This window comes from Gallus gallus, chromosome 1 (assembly GCF_016699485.2).
Source record: "Gallus gallus isolate bGalGal1 chromosome 1, bGalGal1.mat.broiler.GRCg7b, whole genome shotgun sequence".
NCBI classification, from domain to species: Eukaryota; Metazoa; Chordata; class Aves; order Galliformes; family Phasianidae; genus Gallus; species Gallus gallus.
This window is the reverse complement of record NC_052532.1, coordinates 438313-463654: the sequence shown is the minus strand read 5'-3', so window position 1 is coordinate 463654 and position 25342 is coordinate 438313. Positions and strand designations below refer to the sequence as shown.

General features: G+C 52.5%; 3 protein-coding genes across 6 annotated transcripts in view; 2 read left to right on the top strand and 1 right to left on the bottom strand.

The window, feature by feature from the left end:
* The window catches only part of GOLGB1 (golgin B1), a 37061-nt gene extending 30269 nt beyond the window's left edge, over positions 1-6792 (bottom strand). Inside the window, exons 1-5 of one of the 4 annotated variants that reach the window (XM_015291011.4) lie at positions 6725-6792; positions 4020-4136; positions 2735-2837; positions 1764-1916; positions 890-1042 (exon numbers count right to left, since the gene is read on the bottom strand). In XM_015291011.4, coding sequence (XP_015146497.2) covers positions 890-1042; positions 1764-1916; positions 2735-2830 — 402 coding nt within the window. In that variant the 5' untranslated portion in view covers positions 2831-2837; positions 4020-4136; positions 6725-6792. The remainder of the gene's footprint in view (positions 1-889; positions 1043-1763; positions 1917-2734; positions 2838-4019; positions 4137-6724) is intronic. The other 3 variants (XM_040702921.2, XM_015290459.4, XM_015291512.4) reach the window with 3 other exon arrangements.
* Positions 6793-10081: 3289 nt separating this feature from the next.
* Positions 10082-18334, top strand: LOC430443 (guanylyl cyclase-activating protein 1-like). Its single transcript, XM_428001.8, has 4 exons — positions 10082-12785; positions 14026-14175; positions 16064-16154; positions 17252-18334. The coding sequence occupies exons 1-4, from the start codon at positions 12588-12590 to the stop codon at positions 17377-17379; spliced, it is 567 nt and encodes a 188-aa protein (XP_428001.3). The 5' UTR covers positions 10082-12587; the 3' UTR covers positions 17380-18334.
* LOC121113363 lies at positions 17350-19527 on the top strand. The gene has a single exon (XM_040702900.2). The coding sequence runs from the start codon at positions 18404-18406 to the stop codon at positions 19379-19381; it is 978 nt and encodes a 325-aa protein (XP_040558834.1). The 5' UTR covers positions 17350-18403; the 3' UTR covers positions 19382-19527.
* Positions 19528-25342: the final 5815 nt, after the last annotated feature.

The window sequence follows — 25342 nt, the reverse complement described above, 5'->3', positions numbered from 1 at the left end:
CTCATCTTAGAAGAAGATGCAGTCTGTGAAGCAGGGCTTGCCTCTGGTGAACCCACAAACCTTTGACCAACGTCTTTTCAGGATTGCCTCTCAGGTGCTCTTCAATCAGTGACCACCCCTACCCTAAGAGCTCACATTTTCATACACTCACACTCACCTGTTGACTTTCCCTATAATTCTTAACTTCTTCTTTTCTCTCCCCAGTGTTTCTAATCACTTTTATCCTCCCTGGTTGACTGAAGATCACCCAACGTGCTGTGACCTCTCTGGGCTCCTATCTCACTCCTCTTACCCACTCATACAAAGTTTTTCCCAAAAAGATGATGTGGTCAGCAGAACAATTTCCAAAGTTCTCATAAACTCAGCAATGCCTGTGGTAGCTCCTAACCAGCAGTCAGCAGCTTCTTTAACGTCCTGGTATGGGACATTCCTGCCCCTACTCTTACCCAGGTTCACATAAACAGTTCCTGCTTACCACGACACACTGCAGAGGCACAGGAAGATACATGGCTCAGAAATACCATCTTACGTTTCAGTTACTGCCTTTCAATTACTCCTTCTGTCTTGTATTCAAGCCTACCTCCCCTTTCTTTTGCTGTGCTACCAGAACAGGTAACCTTTGGAAACCTACAGCTCACACACAGATGTGATTTCTGCAAGTGCTTAACTGTAAGAGAGCACTGAAGATACACAACATGCAACTGACCCACACCCTTGAGGAGATCAAGCTGTGCACCCCAAGGAGGTCTGCAGTACAGAGAAGCTGGACAGATCAGCCTCCTGCAGCAGATATCCTTGCTGGGTCTATGAATGTCCTGCTAACAACAGAGAGACGGGACCTACAATATAGGGCAACCCCAGACCTTTGAAGTAGCCCTGCTCTCCCAACCTTAGCACACACTTGCTCTTCTGGCACGGCCTGTGCAGGCAGCAGAGGGCCCTTCTCTGTCAGCTCCTCGATGCGTTTGTTCAGAGATGCCAGCTTGGCTTTGGCCTGAAGTTTCAGCTTCATCAGCTTTGCATCCGCAGCTTCGCGTTCCTCCTGGAAGAGAAGAACACCAACGGGCTGTGCTTAACATCCCAGTGCTGTCCATCACCCTGAAAGCACCTCTCATAAAAGCTGCAGTTTTGTCAGTCTGTTTCTTTGCCCAAACCGCTCTCACTACCAATGCTAATTAAAACATTCAGGAAACAAACCTGCCCTGAAGCGCTACAGACAGCAAAATAGTTGCATGCCAGTTTCTCTCCAGGGGATGGACCACTCAAGGGACATCTCCTAGCAGTCAGAAGAAGCTAAATTTGACTTCCTCAACAATATGCAGTCCCTGAGCACTTCCTCTCCTGCGATGCCTCAGGATAAGCAGTACATACATTTGTTTAAATGCCATAAACCACTGCACTGCTGGGAGGCTGCAGCACAGCCTGGTAGGTCTCAAATGCTCTGAACTGGAGGAAAAAAAAAAAGCCACTCACATAAGAGATATTCTCACTTATTAGAGCAATGACAACTCCAAACATGCACGGCACGTGGATGCCGTGTCTTTACTTTAGAGGCAGCTACACCTAAGCAAAGGGCACAGAAGCAACCCCACATCTCTTAGGTTGGGGCCCACTCTTTGGAATCCCAACACCGTGCGAAACCGATGCCTTCAGTAGTGCAGGCATCTCAGTGGCAGAAAAAAAAGCACAAAGTGGCCTGCAAAGAAAGGTGGTGACACAGCATTTCACACTTGCTGTTAGGCCCTCGGTTAAAGAGATGATACCTTGAGCACAGTTTCCTTTTGCTGGAGCAGGGCATCCTTCTCTCGGATCAAATCCTTCAGCTGCACAACCAGCTTTTCAGTGTGTGCCAACCGTTCCAACACGTCCTCCGGTGCCTCCTCCATGCCTCCTCCTCCCAGCTCTGAAGGCTCTACCTGAAACAGTGAGATGAGTGCTCTGGAGGAGGAAAGTCCAAACAGACCGCAGCGCAGATCCAGATGTCACCTTCAGGTCCGCTCCTAAACGCTGCCTTCTTGTTCCTTGCAAACATTTCATACAGCCTACAGAACTACATACGATTACGTGAAACAGTGGGAAAAGATCCTTGGGAAAAAAGATGTTGTGGATGCCCCATTCCTGGAGGCATTCAAGGCCAGGCTGGATGTGGCTCTGGGCAGCCTGGTCTGCTGGTTGGCGGCCCTGCACATAGCAGGGGGATTGGAACGAGATGAGCATTGTGGTCCTTTTCAACCCAGGCCATTCTATGATACTATGTATAAGGAGGGGGGAAAAAAACAAAACAAACAAACAAAGAATGCAAGCATCTTCAATGAACACAGGAAAGCTGGAGTGAGTGGCTCTCAGGAGATGACACCACTCATGTGCTCTGCACTGCCCCAGGTGCTAAAGGGCAGCATGCAGCTCAAAGTCTTCTCCTGGCACCCAACTGTGCAGAGCTCCCCTTCCTGCTGTACAGAACCACTGAAACTTGAAAATCTTCCTTCATTCTCATTCTAATGCTTTTTCTAGCATCACTTTGGGATTTAGAAACTGAAGTAGATTCTGGTTTGCCCCACGTAAGCGCTGACTTAAGATGTTGGGAATACAGAAGCAGATTGGAACATTGGCTCAGTAGTTCACTTCAGCACTCAGCAGTGAAGGAGGAAACAGTTCTCACTGCAGCCATATGGTTTATACTCCCAAAACGAATTCCACGTCAGGCCAGGAAGTCTTTCCACTACAGCGTACTTACAGTGACAGAGGACTCAGAGTCAGTAACTGCATCTCCACCATCACCAGACAGCTCTTGTAGAACAGTATTCGCCAAACCTGACAAACGGCTCAGCATCTTCAGCCTGAAACAGAGCAAAGAGTCAGGATACAGCCAAAACTGCTGGGGGTAAAAAAAAGGCATCCCTCCACACTGATCAGGCTTACGGAGAATACAACTCCTCTGCCAAGGGAACACAGTGGTTTACCTCAGCTCATTGAGTTCTCGCACTTTTACCTTTCCAATCCTCTTTCCCATCCCACCTAGGGACGGAGAGCAAGCAGCTGTGTGGTGCCGAGCTGCCTGCCAGGGTTAAACCACAAAAGAACAGAACAACCTCAGGAATTGCATCGGGTTTGTGTGACAAGGTTTGGGCTGCTGGGGTGGCCTCTGTCAGAGTGCAGGAGCTGCTTCATGGCACAGACAGCTCCGGATGCTGAGCGCACCTCTGGGAGAGCAGACTGAAGAAAGGGGAAGAAATGCTGCACCGCTCAGAGACAGAAGGGAGAGAATGTTGAGAGAACAGCAAGGTGGGTGCAGGAGGAGGGCAAGAGGTGCTCCAGGCATGGAACAGAAGTTCCCTGCAGCCTGTGGAGAGGAGCCCGCTGCAGAGCAGGCAGATGTGGCCTAAAGAGGCTGCAGCCCACGGAAAGGCCCTGCAGGAGTTGGCCCAAGGCCTGAGTGCAGTCCATGCAGTTAAGTCTACATTGGAGCACATCATTGGGCAGGAGCTGCAGCCTGAGGGGCCTCGCACTGGAGCAAATCCATTCCTGTGGGAAGCCTGGGCAGGATCAGTTTGGGAAGGGTGGCATCCCATAGGAACGACCTCACAGCAGAGCGAGGATGAAGGAGTGCAGAGGTGAAGCATTACAAACTGCACGTGACTCCCATTCCCCCACACCGCTCGGAGGGAGGAGGCAGAAGGAGCTTTTAGTTTGCTTACAGTTCTCCCTGCTGTAGCCTGACTGCAGCAGGACACGCAAGTATTAAGCTAGATACAAACTCAAGCTTACATCAAGTTTTAATGTGTTTAGCCAGAAGGAGACTTCTCAAGTTGGCCATACGCTCATCCTCCATCTCCTTTATCTCTGCAAACAAACCCTTCCTCTCTCACATTGCCACGTAAAGCATGGAAACACCAACAAGGAAGAGAATACCACTGCATCACTTCTGCGTGGCAGTCACAGCTTCCAACTACCTGGCTTTAAACTAAGTGTGCTAATTGCGTTTCTCTATCAGGAAGCAAGAAGGCCACGAGAACACCAACCTCCTTCATGGACTGAGGAGCTCATAGGTCTGCTTGCTCAGTAGGGGGGAGGTTTCCAGGGCAGTGCTGCTGCTCACACACAGCTCCTTCACACCATTCCTGTTTATCTCGTGGGTTCTGGGAGGCAGAAGAGAAGAAAAACAATTTATTTGACAGTAAGGAGATAAAAAACCTCTCTCCTTCCTACACAGCACGCTCTGGGTCTATCGTAATCACTCATCTGCAATAAGCATAGAAAGTGAAAAGTCTTCCTCGTTTGGAAAACACGATTTCTCTCGTCCCTGCAAACACACACACTGATTTCTAATGCCTTTATGGCACAATCTCAGCCTCTGCAGCCTGCAGAACAGAATTCCTGGGAAGCAATCAGTGAAGCAAGAAGGCAGGCCTTGGACTCCTGTTCTAGAGATAACACTTCTGGTGAAGGACACTGCAACAAAGCTAGGAGTGCACGTGTTCTGTATCAGCTTAACAGCCAGCAAACATAGTGCCAGTATTTCACAGGCATCTTAGCTGGCCTGCAGCCGCCGTGGAGCTCCAAAGTAGCACAGGCTTACAGGGAAATTTCTTCTTTCACCATTCACTGTTCACCAAGCCGGCAACTGAAAAGACTCATTTAAAGACAGGGAAAATGAAAATGCCTCTGTGACCATCAGCAGTGTTTGAGGAGGGTGAATCTGTTCTTCCCACTCAACACGAGGCCACAGCTTCTCAGAGGCACAAATGCGCACCACCTCTACTCCAGATCAGTTCCAGACAGCTTCCCAAGGAGGGGAACTCCACAGCCGCTCTGGGTTGTGCTGAGGCTCCGTCACCACACAGCAGATGAGCAGTTCACGGTGTTCAGAGGTGTTTTCCTGCATTCCAGTTTGTGCCCACTGCCCCATCCCACCCACGGGCACCACTGCAGCTCGGCTCCATCACCTTTGCACCACCCCAGAGGCTGAACTCAGGAACAGCAGAATTACTGTCCCAAAGCCAGGTCAGCACACACGCATTGGTCTCACTGACTTGGGGCAGAAACAGCCCGGTGCTTGCAATTCCTATTTAGCCATTAGCACCATCGAGCCATTCAGGTTGGAAAAGACCTCTAAAATCAAGTCCAACCACCAGCTGATACTGTCAGACCCCCAAGCTCCCCTAAGCCACATCCCTCAGTGCCACATCCACCATCTCTCCAACACCTGCAGGGGTGGTGACAGCACTGCTGCCTGGCGCAGCCCATCACAGCCTCTCACCACCCTGTCCACAGAAGCACTCTTCCTAATGACCAATTTAAACCTTTCCTGGCACAACTTGAGGCCCGTGTTCAGCTGCCAACCAACACCCCCAGGTCCTTCTCCTCCACCCACTTTTCCCCAGGCCAACACCGCTGCATGGGGTTGCTATGACCCAGGCACAGGACACTGCATTTGGCCTTGCTACACAGCATGGATCCATCCTATCCAGGTCAATCTGCAGATTTTCCTCCAGTACCCAAAGGGGAGCTACAGGAAAGAAGGGACAGGACAAGGGGAAATGGCTTCAAGCTTAAAGAGTGTAGGTTTAGCTCAGATATAAGGAAAAAGTCTTTCACAGTCAGGCTGCTGAGGCACTGGAAGTGGTTGCCCAGAGACGTGGTTGAAGCTCCATCCCTCAAGACTGCAAAGGCCAGGCTGGAACAGGCCTTGGGCAACCTGATGGAGCTGTAATGTCCCTGTGCATTGCAGGGGAATTGGACTAGATGGCCTTTAAAGGTCCCCCCTCCAACCCGAGGACTCCTAACCTCGGGCAGATCAACGTTCCTGCCTAAGTTGGTACCACCTGCAAACCTCCTGAGGGGGCACCTGACCACCTCATGCAGATCACCGACAAAGTTGTTAGAACTGCCCCAATCCTGAGCCCTGAGGAGTGCTGCTGGCGAACAGCCACCAACGGGGTTCAACCCCACTCCCACCCCTTTGGGCCCAGCGACACAGCTCCTCTTCCCCCAGAGAACAGAACCTCTGCCCAAGCCACGGGAAGCCAAGGACTTAAAGCTGAGCACACAGCAGGAAGGAATCACGCAGGGCTGACCAACTCCCTCATAAACAGCAGTCAGCAAACACAGCTGATGCACGCAGCTCTGCACACTCAGTGCCTCACCCAGTGTGTAAACAGAACAGCTGGCAGCGAGCAGCCACTGCTCCTCTGGGCTCACACTGATTGACTGCAGAGGGGTTCTACCATCCCCCTGGGCTCCACACTGATCGACAAGGAATGGCTTTAAACTGAGACTGAGGGTAAATCTCAACTGGAGGTTTAGGTTGGATATGAGGAGGAAGTTTTTCCCCCAGAGGGTGGTGACGCACTGAACAGGTTGCCCAAGGAGGCTGTGGATGCCCCATCCCTGCAGGCATTCAAGGCCAGGCTGGATGTGGCTCTGGGCAGCCTGGTCTGCTGGTTGGCGACCCTGCACATAGGCTGCATTATACACACGTTAACTTCAGTTCTTCGCTTTTTTCCTTCTCCCGAAGGCGGACGGGCGCTGCTGCCGCCCCGCAGCCGCGGGCACAGCTCAGGGCCTCTGCGAGACGCGGACCGCAGCAGCGCCTCAGGCCCCGACCGCCGCTCCCCGCCGCCCCGCACCCTCCCTCCGACCCCAGCGGGCTGAACGCGTCCCGGAGCCGTGCGGGAACGGCCCACAGCCGCAGAGCAGCACCGAAAAACGGGGAGAAAGCACCGACCTACCGCAGTGCTGCACGCCGGCGCTGCCCAGCCCACCGCAGCCACCTCAGCACCGGAACGCGCCGCCGTGGCTTCCGGCCTCTAGCCCCGCCCCCGAAGCGGGACAGCCAATCAGCTGCGGAGATAAGGAGACCGCCCACAGCTGGTTGCGGACACGTGGCACTAAACCGCCAATCCCGAGCCGGACCCCGAAGCCCCGCCCCATAACAAGGAAGCGACAGGTCAGCTGCGGCGGGGGGCGGAGCCTACCCGGCCTGATAGCCACGGCCCCTTCTTGGCCACGCCCCCTTCGCCCCTCCCCGTGTCCTCTTCCGGCTTTGTTTCTCTTTAATTAGCTGGGAGGGAGCAGTTTCTCTAATTACCAGCTGCCTGCGGCTAATTTATTTCACTTTCATCCTCATTACGTTCCGTTAATGCGCCCTGGAGAAGGTAAATGGGAGTTGGCTCTGCTCGGACAGTTACCTGGTGCCATGTGGGGCCCCATACGGCCCTATACAGCCCCATACAGCCCCCTGCCCGCATTCAGCCCCACGGCCCCATAGTGTCCTATGGCCCCCATACAGCCCTATGCTCCCATACAGCTCCTTGGCCCCATTCAACCCCGTGTCCCCATACTACCTCATGACCCCATACAGCTCCTTGCTCCCATATAGTCCTGGACCCCATACAGCTCATTGGCCCCAGACAGCCCTATACCCCCCCCATATCGCCCCATACCCCACATACAGCCCTGTGTGACCATAGAGCCCTGTGCCACCATACACTTCCATGGCCCCATACAACACTGTGGTCCCATACAGCCTTGCATCCCCATACAGCTCTTTACTCCCATAAACCCCATACCCCATACAGCCCCATGCAGCCCCATATCCCATACAGCCTCATACTGCACACATTCCCATACAGCCCCATATCTCATACTCTGTACAGCACATTGCACTACATGGCCCCATACAGTCCTATACAGCCCCTTACAGCCCCATACAGCCCTATACAGCTCTATACAGCCCTATAGAGCCCCATACAGCTCTATACAGCCCTATACAGCCCCATACAGCCCTATACAGCCCCATACAGCCCTATACAGCTCTATACAGCCCCTTACAGCCCCATACAGTCCCTTACAGCCCCATACAGCTCTATACAGCCCCTTACAGCCCCATACAGCCCCTTACAGCCCCATACAGCCCTATACAGCTCTATACAGCCCTATACAGCTCTGTACAGCCCCATACAGCCCTATACAGCTCTATACAGCCCGATACAGCTCTATACAGCCCCATACAGCCCTGTACAGCCCCATACAGCCCTATACAGCTCTATACAGCCCTATACAGCTCTATACAGCCCCATACAGCCCCATACAGCCCCTTACAGCCCCATACAGCCCTATACAGCTCTATACAGCCCCATACAGACCCTTACAGCCCTATACAGCCCCTTACAGCCCCATACAGCCCTATACAGCCCCATACAGCCCCTTACAGCCCCATACAGCCCTATACAGCCCCATACAGCCCCATACAGCTCTAAACGGCCCCATACAGTCCCTTACAGCCCTATACAGCCCTATACAGCTCTATACAGCCCTATACAGCCCCTTACAGCCCCATACAGCCCCATACAGCTCTATACAGCCCCATACAGCCCCATACAGCTCTATACAGCCCCATACAACCCTATACAGCCCCATACAGCCCTATACAGCTCTATACAGCCCCATAGAGCCCCATACAGCCCCTTACAGCTCTATACAGCCCCATACAGACCCTTACAGCCCCATACAGCCCCCTACAGCCCCATACAGCCCTATACAGCCCCATACAGCCCCATACAGCTCTATACGGCCCCATACAGTCCCTTACAGCTCCATACAGCCCCATACAGCTCTATACAGCCCCATACAGCCCCTTACAGCCCCATACAGCTCTATACAGCCCTATACAGCCTCATACAGCCCTATACAGCTCTATACAGCCCTATACAGCTCTATACAGCTCTATACAGCCCCATACAGCCCCTTACAGCTCCATACAGCCCCTTACAGCCCTATACAGCCCCATACAGCCCTATACAGCCCCTTACAGCCCCATACAGCCCTATACAGCCCCATACAGCCCCTTACAGCCCCATACAGCCCCATACAGCTCTATATAGCCCCATACAGCCCTATACAGCTTTATACAGCCCTATACAGCTCCATACAGCCCTATACAGCTCTATACAGCCCTATACAGCCCCTTACAGCCCCATACAGCCCCATACATCTCTATACAGCCCCATACAGCCCCATACAGCTCTATACAGCCCCATACAGCCCTATACAGCCCCATACAGCCCTATACAGCCCCCTGCCCCATACAGACACACACCTGGTTCCCAAGTCAATCCACGTGTTTGGTGGCTGCCCTGAACTGCTTTTCCTGGTGAGCACAGGACTGCATGCTGACACACACACACAGCTCCACATGAGGACGTGCACAGAAAGCAGAGCCCTTCATCTGGAGGGGGGGGGGGGGGGAGGGTTAGGAATTGGGATGGAGTGGGCTGGGATGGGATAGAATAGACTAGGAATGGGAATGGGATGAGATGGGGTGGGAAGGGATGGGATGGGATGGGAATGGAACAGGAAAAAAACAGAATGGAATAGGATAGAATAGAGTGGAATGGGAATAAAATAGAATGGAATGGGTTTGAATGGAATGGAATGGAATGGAATGGAACGGGATGGAATGGAATGGAACGGAATGGAATGGAATGGAATGGAATGGAATGGAATGGAACAGGATAGGATGAAACAGGATGGGATGGAATGGGATGGGGTGGGATGGGATAGACTAGGAATGGGAATAGGATGGGATGAGATGGGATAGGAGTGGAACAGGAATAAAATGGAATGGAATAGGATAGAATAGAGTGGAATGGGAATAAAATAGAATGGAATGGGTTTGAATGGAATGGAATGAAACGGAATGGAATGGGATGAAATAGAATGGGATGGGATGGGATGGGGTGGGGTGGGGTGGGATGGGATGGAATGGAATGGAATGGAATGAAACGGAATGGGATGAAATAGAATGGGATGGGATGGGGTGGGGTGGGGTGGGGTGGGGTGGGATGGAATGGAATGGAATGAAACGGAATGGAATGGAATGGGATGAAATAGAATGGGATGGGATGGGATGGGATGGGATGGGATGGGATGGGATGGGATGGGGTGGGGTGGGGTGGGATGGGGTGGGGTGGGGTGGAATGGAACGGAACGGGATGGAATGGGGTGGGATGAGGTGGAATGGGATGGGATGAGATGGGATGAGGTGGGATGGGATGGGATGGGATGGGATGGGATGGAATGGTCATGTGGTGATAGGTTTGGTGTCAAGGACGCCAAAACATATTCTCCCATCCATCAGCATACACTGTTGTAAGACGTGCAAGATGAGTTTGCACTGTTAATAAGAAAGATTAAGGCAACATGGCAGTCCTGCTAGGAAAAGCAGCCCTCACGTCTCCTCCTATGAAAGACTCTTCATTTGGCCCTGGTGCTGCAAGAACGAATCTGCCTCTTGAGGAAATGGGATAGCACAGATCCTCATTGGCAGCACACAGCAAAGCTTTGCAGTCTCCTGTGCCATCCAGTTGGAAAAAAGGGTCTGACCTGTAGCAAAGCAAGTTTCCTTTGTCTACCAGCAGAATGTCCTGCCGTGGCATCTGCAGTGGGTTGATCTATTATCGAAGGAAAAATCAATCCCTATGCACTGTTAACAAAATAGCATGCATTTTATTCTGCCTACAAAGTGCCAGTTGTGTGATTCACGGGGATTGTTGTGTATCACAGAGTCCTCCTGCACAAAAACAGCTCTTCATTCGGTGCTTCCTTCCAGATTCCACTTGCTGTGAGTGCTCCAGCCACCGGACATTCCCCAGTGCTGAGCAGTGGTCTATAAGCCCCTTGCTTTGCTGTGCTTTGAAATGCACTCAGACTGAATATGAACAAAACTTGAAATTTGGTGTCTCAGCAAAGGTAGAGTTGGGCCCCATCTGTGACCTCCTCTATGAACACAATGGTTTTGCAAGCACCGGGGTCATGCTTCTGCTCCTGAGCAATTTGGGGTGTGTGGTGCTTTGGGATGGAGCTGTATTGCATAGAGGAGGTTGGGAGAGGTGAGGCAGGAGCAGTTAAAATGTCCAGAACTGAGATAGGGGAGGTTTAGGTTGGATACGAAGAGGAATTTTTTTCCCCCAGAGGGTGGTGAGGCACTGGAACAGGTTGCCCAAGGAGGTTGTGGATGCCCCATCCCTGCAGGCATTCAAGGCCAGGCTGGATGTGGCTCTGGGCAGCCTGGTCTGCTGTTTGGCGACCCTGCACATAGCAGGGGGTTGGAACTCAATGAGCATTGTGGTCCTTTGCAACCCAGGCCATTCTGGGATTCTGTGATGATTCTATGATGATGGCACCCTATGGGTTCTTATGGCATGCTATGGATCCTTATGGCACCCTATGAGTTCTTATGGCACCCTATGGGTTCTTATGGCACCCTATCGATCCCTATGACACCCTGTGGGTCCCTATGGCACGCTATGGATCCCTATGGCACCCTATGGGTTCTTATGGCACCCTATCGATCCCTATGACACCCTGTGGGTCCCTATGGCACGCTATGGATCCCTATGGCACCCTATGGGTTCTTATGGCACCCTATGGATCCCTATGGCACCCTATGGATCCCTATGGCACCCTACAGGTTCTTATGGCATGCTATGGATCCCTATGTCATGCTATGGATCCCTATGGCACCCTATGGGTTCTTATGGCACGCTATGGATCCCTATGTCACGCTATGGATCCCTATGTCATGCTATGGATCCCTATGGCACCCTATGAGTTCTTATGGCACCCTATCGATCCCTATGGCACCCTGTGGGTCCCTATGGCACTCTATGGATCCTTATGGCACCCTACGGGTTCTTATGGCACCCTATGGGTCCCTATGTCACGCTATGGATCCCTATGACATGCTATGGATCCCTATGGCACCCTATGAGTTCTTATGGCATGCTATGGATCCTTATGGCACCCTATGGGTTCTTATGGCACCCTATAGGTTCTCTGAGCAGCCTGGTCTGGTGGTTGGCGACCCTGCACATAGCAGGGGGTTGGAACTCAATGACCTGTGAGGTCCTTTCCAACCCAGGCCCTTCTATGACTCTATGATGCTATGGTTAATAGTGTTCCCTGGCATCACCACTCTGTGCTTTGTGCCGATGGGTTCTGCTGGGCTTGGCTGCCCCTCCGTGGTGTTTCTGGGGCCAGCAGAGTCACAGCAGGGTTTGGTTCCCCATCCGCTCTTCTGTGCAGCGTGTGGAGACAGGACTTTTCCCCCAGGACCTGATGCTGATGGGTCATTCTTGGCCCTGTGTACCCTAATTACCCACAACCTCCAAGTCTACAAACCCAGACAGAGGGGCAGACCTTCACCCCAAACCAAACCCCGCATCCTGCAGCGTTTCCATCTCATCCTTGTGCCCAATGATAGCAAGGTTAAAAACAGAGCGGCGTCCAAAAGCAGTGCAGCTCTGGGGCATCTGCTTAACCTCCTCACCCCAGGGCAGCTCCCGGAATAGCAGAGCTTTGCTGGATTATCTCACACCTTCTTTCCATTCTAAGCAGAATGTTTGTACCGTCGAAACTTCAGGGTCTGTTAATCAGCCTCTAAGCAGATTAACGTTGCTAATGGGCTCGGGGAAGGTCAGAGGTCTTTACTTTGGGACTAATGTTGAACGTGGACGGGAGCAAAGGGGCACTGCTGTGAGAGCAGCGGGACAGGGAGGACCGTTCCTGCGGGGTTCCTCTTTCTGGCCATGGGGAATAACAGCAGCTCCACGGTGGACGACCTGCAGGCGGTGGAGATCCACCATTGGTACAAGAAGTTCATGACCGAGTGTCCCTCCGGGCAGCTGACAGAGCACGAGTTCAAGCAGTTCTTTGGGCTGCGGGGGTTGGACCCCCAGGCCAACGAGTACATCGAGCAGATGTTCCGTACCTTCGACATGAATAAGGTGAGTTCTCTGCGAGAAGGGATGCGCCCTTCAGAGCCAGAGGAACAGAGAGTCGTGGAATCATTCTGGTTGGGAAAGAGCTCTGAGATCCCCAACCCAACCCCAACCCATCCCACCGACCACGTCCCCAAGTGCCACATCCCCGTGGTCACTGAACCCCCCCAGGGATGGGGACTCCCCACTGCCCTGGGCAGCTGTGCAGTGCTGGCCGCTCTTTGGAGCACAGATTGTTCCCCAGCTCCAACCTGACCCTCCCCAGCGCACCCTCAGCCCATCCCCTCCCGTCCCATCACCGTTCCCTGCGGATAGAGACCGACCCCTCCTCACTTGCATCCCTGCTTGCTGAGGATGCACTCAATCTCCTCATCCAGACCATCAGTGACGCCCCCCAACAGCACAGCAATCCTGGCAGCATTGGGCAGTTTGGGGTTTTCTGTTCCAACGCCACCAAGGGACGTTGGTGCAAGGCAGCAGAATACAAGGGGCAAATCAGTGTGTGTCAGCAACAACACAGGTGGGAGCCATGGGGAGTAACTCCTCGCTATCCAACAGCCCCGTTCAAGTCCTCCTACGAATCCTGAGCTATCACGGCAGTGTTAATTGGTTTGAGCTCGTTTGACCTGCGAGATGCCAGCGGGAGGAGGTGAGGCTGAAAGCTTTCTTGAGCCTTTCACGGTCCTCCAAGAATACCTGCATTAGACAGTAAAGGCTCCAGTTCTAGACTCAAATGCCCTATAAATCTTTATGGCACTCTGGAGGAAGTGGTTTCCAGGCATTCCATGGATGCAACCAATCCCATGTGGCTCTTCCCAGTGCACCAGGAGCCCGGATGCTCCTCCTCCCGACCCTGTGTCCCAAAAATGACAGTGCCGGGAAGCAGCTCTGCTAATTAATGGCCGTGTCTCTTGCTCCTGTGCAAGCTGTCCCCTCCCTGCTGCCCTTCCTTGGAAGGCTCAGAAGCCACCACCCACCCACCCAGGGATGCAGTGCTGCTGCGTGTGCTGCAGTGAACCCCACCTTGAGGCCAAGCTCCAGTTCAGACCCCATCATCCTGAGACAAATCCCAAACACAGTGAGCGTGATGGTGAGAGGGGTGGATCAGAGATTCCCAACCCAGATTTAAGCTGGCTTTAAACCTCGGGAGCGCAGAGTGATACCAGGTTCCGGATCCGTGCTTGAGGGGCACATCCTCATCCCGTCACATAGGCACTGAAGGCGTCCCCGTTTTGTTCTGCCCCAGGATGGGTACATCGACTTCATGGAGTATGTGGCAGCCCTCAGCCTGGTGCTGCGGGGGAAGATGGAGCAGAAACTGCGCTGGTACTTCAAGCTGTACGACGTGGATGGGAACGGCTGCATCGACCGCCATGAGCTGCTCAACATCATTAAGGTGAGTCCCCAGCGTAGGGTGGGATGGGGACCCCCCACTGCCCAGGGCAGCTGTGCAGTGCTGAGCGCCCTTTGGAACACAGATTGATCCCGATCTCCAACCTGACCCTCCCCATCGCACCCTCAGCCCATCCCCTCCCGCCCCATCGCCATTCCCCGGGAGCAGAGGCTGAGAGCACAACCTCCATTCAGGAGCTGGAAAGAGGAGGAGGAGGTACAGGGAGTGCCCTCCACCCGGCCCTCCTTTTAGGGCCAGCCCCTCAGTGTCCACACTGTGAGCCGGGGCTGACTGGCAGACGCTGTGAGGAGTGGGGTCTCTCCTGGGGAGGAGCAGATGCTGATAGCCCGCTGTGGTTGGGACAGCAGGAATGGCTCCACAGCAGCCATCAGAAGGCCTCCGTTTGCTCTCCTCTGCTGGAGCTTAGGAAGATGCTGAACTAAGAAAGGATGAAGAACCAACGCAACTCATACTCTTCTTGGAGCTAAAATTGGCTGATTTGCTAATTGCGATTAATAAGCCTTAGAGGCAAGACAACGTTGGGCAATGGCTACTATAAAGAGTGAAGGAGGAGATATAGGACAGAAAATGGGGCCGTCCCACGCAGTGATGTTCCCAGAGCCCCACAGCAGAAGCCCTTCTTTCCCCCCCTTCTCCCCTCTTTTGCCCCATATTCAAGAGTTCCCTCTTCTTTTCCCTTCTTTCCCCATTTCCCAGGGCCTTCCCTTGTTTTCCCTGCCTTTCACTTGATTTCCCCCGGTTTCCGTTTGCATCCCCTTTTGTTTTTGCCTATTTTTATCCCTTTCCATCATTTCCTCTCTTTTTTTCCTGGTTTTCCACCTCTTTCCATTCTTCTCCCCTTATTTTCCCTGTTCTTTTCCCCGGTTCCCCCAACTTTTCCATCGTTTTCTCTTATTTTTCATTCTCTTCCTCCTTTTTTCCCCTCAGTTTTCTGCCGTTTTTCCCCTCATTTTCCATTTTTCCCGATTTTCAAATACTTTCCCCAATTTTACTCTATTTTCTCCCAGTTTTCCCCATCTTCTCATCTTTTCCCCATTTTTTCCTTGTTTTTCCCCACATTCTCCCATTTTTCCTTGTTTTCTTTTATTTTTTTATTCCCCATTTCCTTCTGTTTCCCCCCATTTTCACCCGATGTCCCCCATTTTTCCCTGTTCTCTCTTCTGTTTTTCCATTTTCTTTTGTTTTCCTCCGCTTCCTTTTGGTTTCTTTTCTCCATTTCCTTTTGTTTTCCCCCATTTCTTTCCCCCTGTTTTTCCTTGTTTTCTTTTCTTTTTCTTCCCCATTTCCTTTCGTTTTCCCCCATATTCACCTCACGCCCCCCATTTTTCCCTGTTCTCTTCTCTGTTTTTCCATTTTCTTTTATTGTTTTTTTTTTCCCTCCACTTCCTTTTGGTTTATTTTCTCCATTTCCTTTCGTTTCCCCCCATTCTCCCCCCGTTTTTCCTTGTTTTCCCCCATTTCCCCCTTCTTACCCCGTTCAAGCTGTTACACCACGTTCTACTTTAACCTGCCAGATCCTGGCGCTGCTCTTTGTCCCATCTCCCTCCACCCCCAGCCATGCCAACCCTCCCTTGGCTGTCCAGAGGGACACCCCCATTAGCCCAGCAGCTCTCAGGATGCTGCATTGCTCAGCACAGAGGCAGCACAGATGTTGGCTTCCACCCCCACTCTGCCCCACAGCTGGCCAACTCGGGGTGGTTTCACCCCAGATCCCAACTCTGCCCTCCCAGCGGTGCTTCCATTCCACCCAACACAACGTGGGGCAGCTCTCAGTCCCGACCTGCTCCTTCCCCATCCCAGTTCCCCTCAGGGCCAGCTATCAGGATTGAGGATCCCTGCTGTGTTTTCCTATCCCGCTCTCCCCTTCCAGGCCATCCGTGCCATCAATGGTGGCGACCATGAGACGAGCGCAGAGGAGTTCACCAACCGCGTCTTCAACAAAATCGATGTCAATGGAGATGGTGAGAAATGCCCCAATGCCATCCCAGCCCCATTGCCATCACAGCCCTGCTGCCATCCCAGCCCTGCTGCCATCCCACTGGGATGCCCCAATGCCCTCAGCCCTGCTGCCATCCCAGCCCTGCTGCCATCCCAGCCCTATTGCCATCCCAGCCCTGCTGCCATCACAGCCCTGCTGCCATCCCAGCCCTATTGCCATCCCAGCCCTGCTGCCATCCCAGCCCTGCTGCCATCCCTCTGAGATGCCCCAATGCCTTCCCAGCCCTATTGCCATCCCAGCCCTATTGCCATCCCAGTCCTGATGCCATCCCAGCCCTATTGCCATCCCAGCCCTATTGCCATCCCAGCCCTGCTGCCATCACAGCCCTGCTGCCATCCCAGCCCTGCTGCCATCCTACAAACATGCCCCAATGCCCCTAGCCCTGCTGCCATCCCTCTGAGATGCCCCAATGCCTTCCCAGCCCTATTGCCATCCCAGCCCTATTGCCATCCCAGTCCTGATGCCATCCCAGCCCTATTGCCATCCCAGCCCTGCTGCCATCACAGCCCTGCTGCCATCCCAGCCCTGCTGCCATCCTACAAACATGCCCCAATGCCCCCAGCCCTGCTGCCATCCCACTGAGATGCCCCAGTGCCACAGAGCTGCCCTTGCTCCCAGAGCTGTGGGCAGCCTGCTCTATGGGGAGGTGTCCCTCCCATGGTGGGGGGTTGGAACCAGACAGTCCCTGAGGTCTCCTCCAACCCAAACCATTCCGTGATCCGATGGTATCTCTTCCTGCTTCATCTGTGCATCTTTTCCTTCTGCATTTCCCTCTCACACAAAGCTTTTCTCCTACATCACACGTAATGGGTAGGATGGGATTCGCTCCCCACACTCCGTCCTTGGCTGTATTTTGTCTGTGTGCGTTTTGTGGGGTCTCTTTGTCCCTCTTTGGGCACAGCTGATGGCAGAGAGAGGAGTGGGCGTCCAAATGTCCACCCATTGGGAAAGGCAGGACCCCCCCAGAGCCCCCATCCCATTGGGAAAGGCAGAAGCGGGGTACCCCCCCCCCCCCGTCCCAAAGCCCCCACCCCACTCTGCTCTTTCTGTGCCCCACAGGGGAGCTTTCCCTGGATGAATTTGTGGAAGGAGCGAGGAAGGACGACGAGTTCATGGAGGTGATGATGAAGAGCTTGGATCTGTCCCACATTGTGGCCATGATCAACAACCGCCGGCACAGCGTGTAAATGGGGCTGGGGGGGGGGGGCGAGCCTGGAAGGGCAGCAGCACTGAAACAGCCAGACTACATTCCGTGCGTGTGAGGATGGCAATGAGAAGGGAAAGGAACTGCTGGAGAGCTGCAGGCGTCGCAGAGCACGTTGCTGCATGGACGTGGGAACTGTGCATGCAGGGCAGGGTTGGAACAATAGGAAAATCCAATGCAGCACTGCCCGGGGATTTCCTACAGCCCAGAGGCCAATGGCTCAGCACCCCGATGAAGAGTGAGAACAGGACCCTGCAGTTATAGAGAGAAGGGCCTCACGGCAAGAAAAGGGAAAGTAGCTTCACAGAGTAGAAATAAGGGGCAAATAGAGATAGTTTATGTAGAGAGCATTAGAAAACAAGGGGTTCCAAGCACCCACTGCAACCCCCACCCCCTTTCATATCCAGCCGTGCTCCTAAAGAGGTTAAATTCCTCGGGAAAAGACCCTCGGGAAAGTGAAGTCCTGTCACAGTTACCTAGATAGATCTGTGCCCGTGACAGGGGGGCAGTAGGCTCGCGGGCCCCCTCCCCCCCCGGCTTCCCGAGAAAAAAAGAAACAGAGCAGAGGCAACGATGTAAGAAGGAGGACTTATTTTACTAACGACGATGTTGGAGTGCAAGATGACACAGTATAATGCGATCTCATTGGGAGTAAGGATAATGAATGGAATGGAATGAGAGAGAGCGGAAGAGCGATAGGGAGAGAGAGGGAGAGAGTGTCTGTAGTGGAATTGCGGGGTCACAGCCTGAACCGATGGGTGCGCTCTGTGAGTGTGTGAGTGCGGCGGCGCGGCGCTACGAACGGGGAGGGACACATTGCTCAGCTCGGCTCTGCCTGCGCGCTGCTGCCGGGAGGGGTGAGTCGATTCTTTTGGGTATCTTTCCCTCGTGTGCCTATTTCTTAAATAAAGGCTTTGCCATTGCCTTCATTTGCTCTACATTTTGGCGAGCCAGGCGGCCAAATATCTTTAAAGATACCCAATTATAAGCCTCTTAAAATAATTACCATGACATTTTTGAACAATTTCATGGGGTGGTTTGGACGGGGAAAGGCTAGCCCCATAAGTGAAGTTTTGCCAGGGCACATCCCGGGATTCCTAGGATCCCCATATCATGGGATTGCTTGTATTATTGAAAAATGGGGTCCCCTACGGGATGCAGGAAATGTTCAGGAATCCCCAGCCCGCCTGGCTGAGTACTTCAGTAGTCTAAACAAAAACGTACTCACTACACGAGAACGACAGTTAGCTGCCTCCACGGTGGCATGGCCGCTGCTGATGGCCTTGAACCGGCTAAATATAACTGAAGAGGCTCTCACTGATGAAAATCAACTATTACGTGACCGTGTGGAAGAACTGGAAAGACAGGTTGCAATTTTGAGAGGGAAAAAACCTAACCCTATAATTCCGGTACAAAAAATCCGAAACATCTCTCTAGAAATTACTGGGGATCCTATGCAAGAGAGTCTACATGAACTGGACTCAGAAAATGAAAGCACTAAGAAGTCAGATCTTGAGGCTCCACTAGAGCTTGATCCCTTTGAGATCCGACCAGTTGTAACTCAAAAAACAAAAAAAACGCAGGACAGGCCAGCGGGGCTGCCCCCTGACCAGCGGCCCCCTGCCCAGAGCACACTACGTGTAACAGCTCGCCCATACATGGCAGCTGAATTAATGGATTTAGTACAACGCTTTAGACAAAGACCGAGAGAGAGTGTGCCAGCATGGTTACTGAGACTATATGACATGGGGGCAGAAAGCGTTGTGGTGAATGGGCCAGAAATCTCAAAACTGGCATCCATTACTACTCACCTGGCCCTCAGGCAAAGACTATATGCGGCTGTGCAACACAATGAAGAAAATCATTCACTGATTGCATGGTTAATGGCCGCATGCCGTGTGACATGGGCGAATAAAACGGACATACCATTAAATACCGGCCTATGGTCCTCTATGGAGGACTTACAAAATTATATCCGAGAATGAGGTATGAAAGAGGCAATTTATGAGACAATTTTGAGAGCCCAGATATGATAAAATTTTCCGCAGGAATGAGGGACCTCATCCTGCAGCAGGCTCCACCACATCAGTATGGAATTTTGGTATCCATACTGAATCCCCTAGTGGCCTCAGAGGCCGTTATACAACAGGCCGCCCAATTGGTGGCAGATGTGGGGGAGACAGAGCGCCTGCGCGCCAGGCGCAATGTCCGAATGGTGGTGGAAAAGTCGGACATCCGTCCGCCACCACGACCTAGGAGACCTGCCCCTAATGTAATTCAATCTGGACCCATCAGGGTCTCAAGAAAACAAATGTTCACTGACCTGATTAGGGCAGGGGTTCAATTTCAAAAGATCTATGGACAGCCTAACCAGGTCTTATTACAACTATGGAAACAGTTACCAAACAGTCAGAGATTCCAACGCTCTCCTAAAGGGGAAGGAGTTAGACTCATAGAACGGATTCCACAAAACACGTGGAATCTAGAAGACTTCATAGTCCCATCAAAAAAACATAAACCTCCTCAGGTGGCCCGGGCAGCCACAGTTGAGCCATCAGAGGAAAAAGACTTAGGGATTGCACAGCTGATGGCATGACAGGGGAGCCAAAATTCCCCAAGACTAGGGTCTCCAGAGGAGACCGGAGACCCTACGTTGAACTAACGATTCATTGGTCCCGAAAGAATGTACAGCGGGTTATGGCATTAGTAGATACTGGGGCAGAAACATCAATTATATATGGTGACCCAAACCAATTTTCAGGCTCTAAGGCAATGATAGGTGGGTTCGGGGGGCAGATGATCCCCATAACACAAACATGGTTGAAATTGGGGGTTGGGCGTCTACCACCCCGGGAGTACAAGGTGTCTATTGCCCCAATTCCAGAGTATATATTGGGGATTGATATCCTGTCGGGTTTGACTCTCCAAACCACTGTGGGAGAGTTCAGATTAAGGGAAAGATGTATTAGTATCCGGGCAGTGCAGGCAATCATAAGGGGTCATGCAGAAATTGAACCTATTTGTTTGCCACAACCACGCCGGATCACAAATACAAAGCAGTATAGACTCCCGGGTGGGCAACAAGAAATTACCAAGACTGTGCAGGAGCTGGAGAGAGTAGGGATTATTAGACCTGCACACAGCCCATACAACTCCCCCATATGGCCAGTCAGAAAACCAGATGGTACGTGGCGAATGACAGTAGACTACAGAGAACTAAATAAAGTCACGCCACCGATCCATGCGGCTGTACCCAACATCGCCTCCCTCATGGATGCATTAAGTAGAGAAATAGAAACATACTGCTGCGTTCTGGATCTAGCAAATGCATTTTTCAGCATTCCAATTGCTAAGGAGTCCCAAGACCAGTTTGCACTCACGTGGGAGGGCAGGCAGTGGACTTTTCAAGTTCTACCTCAGGGGTACGTGCATTCACCTACTTTTTGTCATAATTTGGTGGCAAGTGACTTGGAAAATTGGAACAAACCATCTGCTGTCAAAATGTTCCACTACATCGATGATTTGATGTTAACGTCTGACTCAATCGAGGCATTAGAAAAGACAGTACCATCATTAATTACTTATTTACAGGAAAAAGGATGGGCTATAAACCCACAAAAAGTACAAGGAGCAGGGCTATCAGTTAAATTCCTGGGTGTTGTCTGCTCAGGTAAGACTAAGGTGTTACCCGGTGCAATCACTGATAAGATCCAAGCGTTCCCGGTTCCTACGAAACCGAAGCAGTTGCAGGAGTTCTGGGATATATTAGGATATTGGCGATCCTTTATTCCCCACTTAGCACAACTGCTAAAACCCTTATATCGATTAACAAAAAATGGCCAAGTATGGGATTGGGGTAGAACAGAACAAGAAGCCTTCCAGCAAGCAAAAATAGCTGTTAAACAGGCCCAGGCGCTGGGTATATTTGATCCGACCCTTCCAGCCGAACTGGATGTGCATGTAACCCAAGAAGGGTTTGGCTGGGGGCTGTGGCAGCGCCAGAGTTCTGTTCGAATCCCAATTGGGTTCTGGTCACAGATTTGGCATGGAGCAGAAGAGAGATACAGCATGGTTGAAAAGCAGTTATTGGCTACCTATTCTGCATTGCAGGCAGTAGAACCAATAACTCAGACCGCAGAGGTTGTTGTCAAAACAACTTTACCAATTCAGGGGTGGGTAAAAGACCTAACTCACGTTCCTAAGACCGGGGTGGCCCAATCACAAACAGTAGCACGCTGGGTTGCCTATCTTAGCCAAAGAAGCCGCCTGTCATCATCTCCACTGAAGGAAGAACTTCAAAAGATACTTGGGCCAGTAGCATAGCACAGCGAGACACCTGAGGAAATAGTGGTTACTTGTCCAGAAAAGAGTCCTGTACAGGAGGGGAAATACCCTACCCCAGAAGATGCCTGGTATACAGATGGATCCAGCAGAGGGAACCCAAGTAGGTGGCGAGCTGTCGCATACCATCCCTCAACTGAAACAATATGGTTTGAAGAAGGGGATGGACAAAGTAGCCAATGGGCTGAGCTACGAGCTGTGTGGATGGTGATAACTCAAGAGCCTGGCAACAGTGCACTAAACATCTGCACAGACAGTTGGGCAGTCTACCGAGGGCTCACGCTCTGGATAGCACAGTGGGCCACTCAGGATTGGACAATCCATGCCCGACCTATCTGGGGCAAAGATATGTGGGTTGATATATGGAACGTGGTTAGGCACAGGACCGTACGAGCATACCGCGTCTCTGGACATCAACCCTTGCAGTCACCAGGCAATGATGAAGCTGACACACTGGCTCGAGTCCGATGGTTGGGAAGTACACCATCAGAAGACATAGCTCACTGGCTGCATCGGAAATTACGGCATGCAGGACAGAAAACCATGTGGGCAGCAGCTAAAGCATGGGGGTTGCCCATACAGTTACCAGATATTGTCCAGGCATGTCAGGACTGTGACGCTTGCTCGCGAATGAGACCAAGACCTCTGCCGGAAACTACGGCCATCTCGCTAGAGGACACAACCCATTGCAGCGATGGCAGATTGATTATATAGGTCCCCTTCCTCGATCTGAGGGGGCCAGATATGCCCTAACTTGTGTCGATACAGCGAGTGGACTGATGCAAGCCTATCCTGTAGCAAAGGCAAACCAAGCCTATACCATCAAAGCTCTAACTAGATTGATGGCATCATACGGGACTCCTGAGGTCATTGAGAGTGATCAAGGTACGCATTTCACAGGTGCAACTGTGCAGAAGTGGGCTGAAGACAATAACATCGAATGGCGCTTTCACCTGCCCTACAGTCCAACGGGAGCAGGCCTAATAGAAAGATACAGTGGGATCCTGAAGGCTGCTCTGAAGGCAGATTCACAGTCCTTGCAGGGGTGGACCAAAAGGCTTTATGAAACCCTGCGAGACTTGAATGAGAGACCAAGAGATGGCAGACCCAGTGCTTTAAGGACGTTGCAGCCAACTTGGGCCTCCCCACTTAGGATACAAATTGCAAGCAAGGACACCTCACTCAAGCCACAAGTTGGCACCATGGATAATCTTCTGCTCCCTGCCCCTGATGACGGGGAGCCCAGGAGACACAAGGTAAAATGGCCTTGGAAGGTGCAAGCAGGACTAAAATGGTGTGGTCTCCTTGCACCTTGGAGGAGATTGTTAGAGGTTGGGATATCAGTAAACCCTTCAGTAATCGGTGTATGGCCAACAGAGGTAGTAGTCGACACCCCTGTTTTCATTGCAAAGGGGACATTAATCATGGCCATGTGGCAAATTAGAACCTCCCCTTTTGATACCCGACATAGTGATTCAGTTGCACATTTCGGGCCAAAGAGTGTGGTATCGAAGGCCAGGTGTGCCCCGATACAGGCAGAGGTGTTGACTCAAGACCGAAACACAGCCTGCATCTTACCGTGGAGGGCAAACCTACCCCTCCTCGTACCTATTAAACATCTGCTTTACTCCCCTTGAGGTTTTAAGTCCACAGGATGGCCGGCAGGAGCAACGTCACTCCAACGTGCCTATGAGGAAACAGCACGACACCCTGTGATGCACTGTGCTGAACTTTTAGGTACGGGAGAGCATGAATCAGAAGCGCTACTGGTCCTTGGAAAAGATACACCTCGAGAAAGAACATCAAGTTCTGTGTAGAGGAAATCGACCTGGGGACGTTGATTGATGCTAGACTGAACATGAGCCAGCAGTGTGCCCAGGCGGCCAAGAAGGCCAACGGCATCCTGGCTTGTATCAGAAATAGTGTGGCCAGCAGGAACAGGGAAGTGATTGTCCCCCTGTACTCACTTGAGGTGAGGCCGCACCTCAAGTACTGTGCCCAGTTTTGGGCCCCTCACTGTAAGAAAGACATCGAGGCCCTGGAGCGTGTCCAGAGGAGGGCAACACAGCTGGTGAGGGGTCTGGAGCACAGCCTTAGGAGTGGCTGAAGGAGCTGGGGTTGTTCAGTGGGCTGCACAGAGAGGTGGTGGAGTCACCGACCCCGGAGGTGTTCAAAGAGCATTGGGATGTTGTGCTGAGGGATGTGGATTAGTGAGAACCATTGGTGATGGGTGGATGGTTGGACTGGTGGTCCTGTGGGGCTTTTCCAACCTTAGGGATTCTATGATTCTAAGTACTGGCCCAACAGAACTGTGAAGGGGACTGCCGCTGATCGCCTTTATTGTCTTGACATCCCATATTGTGGCGGGTGTTGTGTATGGGTCATGATGGTGCATCGTGTCTTGGGCCATCCGGTTGCAGGGGCTCACCCCCTACCTGCTCAGACATCGGTTCATGCTGTGAAGGGGGGGGAGCGTAGTGGATTCCAGGCTCACAGCCCGAACCAACGGGTGGGCTATGTGAGTGTGTGAGTGCCCGGAAAGGGGCGGGGGGAGGGGGGGTGTGGAGCAGTTCGCACCGTCGCGCCGCCGGAGAAAAGCGGGGGGCAAAGAGAGGGACCCGCGCGGACTCAGACTGCACAGGAAGGATTGCAGAGACAGAAGGGGTGCCTTCCAGACACTCACACACTCACGTAGCCCACCCGTTGGTTCGGGCTGCGACGGTGGAATTCCACTCCACGGTGTCAGAACGCGGCGCTCCGTCGTTCCCCACCGGGCGCACCGGGGGACGCGACACGGAGGGCACCGCTCAGAGCTCCGCTCCTCCTTACACAGCTCAGACACGCGTATGCACTGCACTGCCGCCCACGCTCGTCTTCTCAAGGACTCCCGGCTATGTGCTGCTGTCCCTCTGGCCGCGCTCAGCGCTATTTCGGCTGCTCGAGCGCCCCCCGACTGCTTCCCCTTTGTTCACCATCGGCTCCATCACGGAGTGTCCCACTGCCACCCGCTGTTCCCCGGCTCAGAACATTCCCGGTGCTCATTATGGCACGGGGAGCCGCTTTTAAAGCAGTGTCTGCGGAACCCGAGGACATGTCCGTGCGCGTTGCGAGGCCAAAGATTAAAGGGCTCCGTGGGACTGCAGTGCTCCTCATGGGGCAGAACCATTGGGGCAGAAGATAGAGGTGTTCTGTTATGTCCTCTGAGCCAAATTAGTGAGGAAAACTGCACCGTGCGCCCACTCAAGCTGCAGTGGAGGATTTCAGAACCATCACTCCTGGATTGCTTTGGCTAAACTCATGTATTGGTTTTGATACTGACGTACCGATCCCTACCGTGAGAGTTACAATCGTGTTTCCTTCTCCAGCATCGCATAGCACTGAGGATACGGTTGCACAAGCAGGTGAGCAGAGAGCGAGAGGCTCCGGGACCAGAGAAATGGACGGGCAGACACAGTGAAAAGAGAGAGTGGGAGACAGGTGACGGGTTGATGGGATTAGGATGGAGATACAACGGTAAGCGTGGGCTGACTGCGCACCTGGAGCGCTGAGCTCAGAAGGAAATGCGCAGACTGTGAACCCAGAATGCTCGATTGATGAGGAACTGG

Bases quoted from the DNA above. Each gene is read 5' to 3' on its own strand.
- LOC430443 (XM_428001.8), top strand. From the start codon at position 12,588: ATGGGGAATAACAGCAGCTCCACGGTGGACGACCTGCAGGCGGTGGAG. The intron at 12,786-14,025 runs GTGAGTTCTCTG...GTTCTGCCCCAG, and splicing joins GTACCTTCGACATGAATAAG to GATGGGTACATCGACTTCAT. The intron at 16,155-17,251 runs GTGAGAAATGCC...TGTGCCCCACAG, and splicing joins AATCGATGTCAATGGAGATG to GGGAGCTTTCCCTGGATGAA.
- LOC121113363 (XM_040702900.2), top strand. From the start codon at position 18,404: ATGACATTTTTGAACAATTTCATGGGGTGGTTTGGACGGGGAAAGGCT.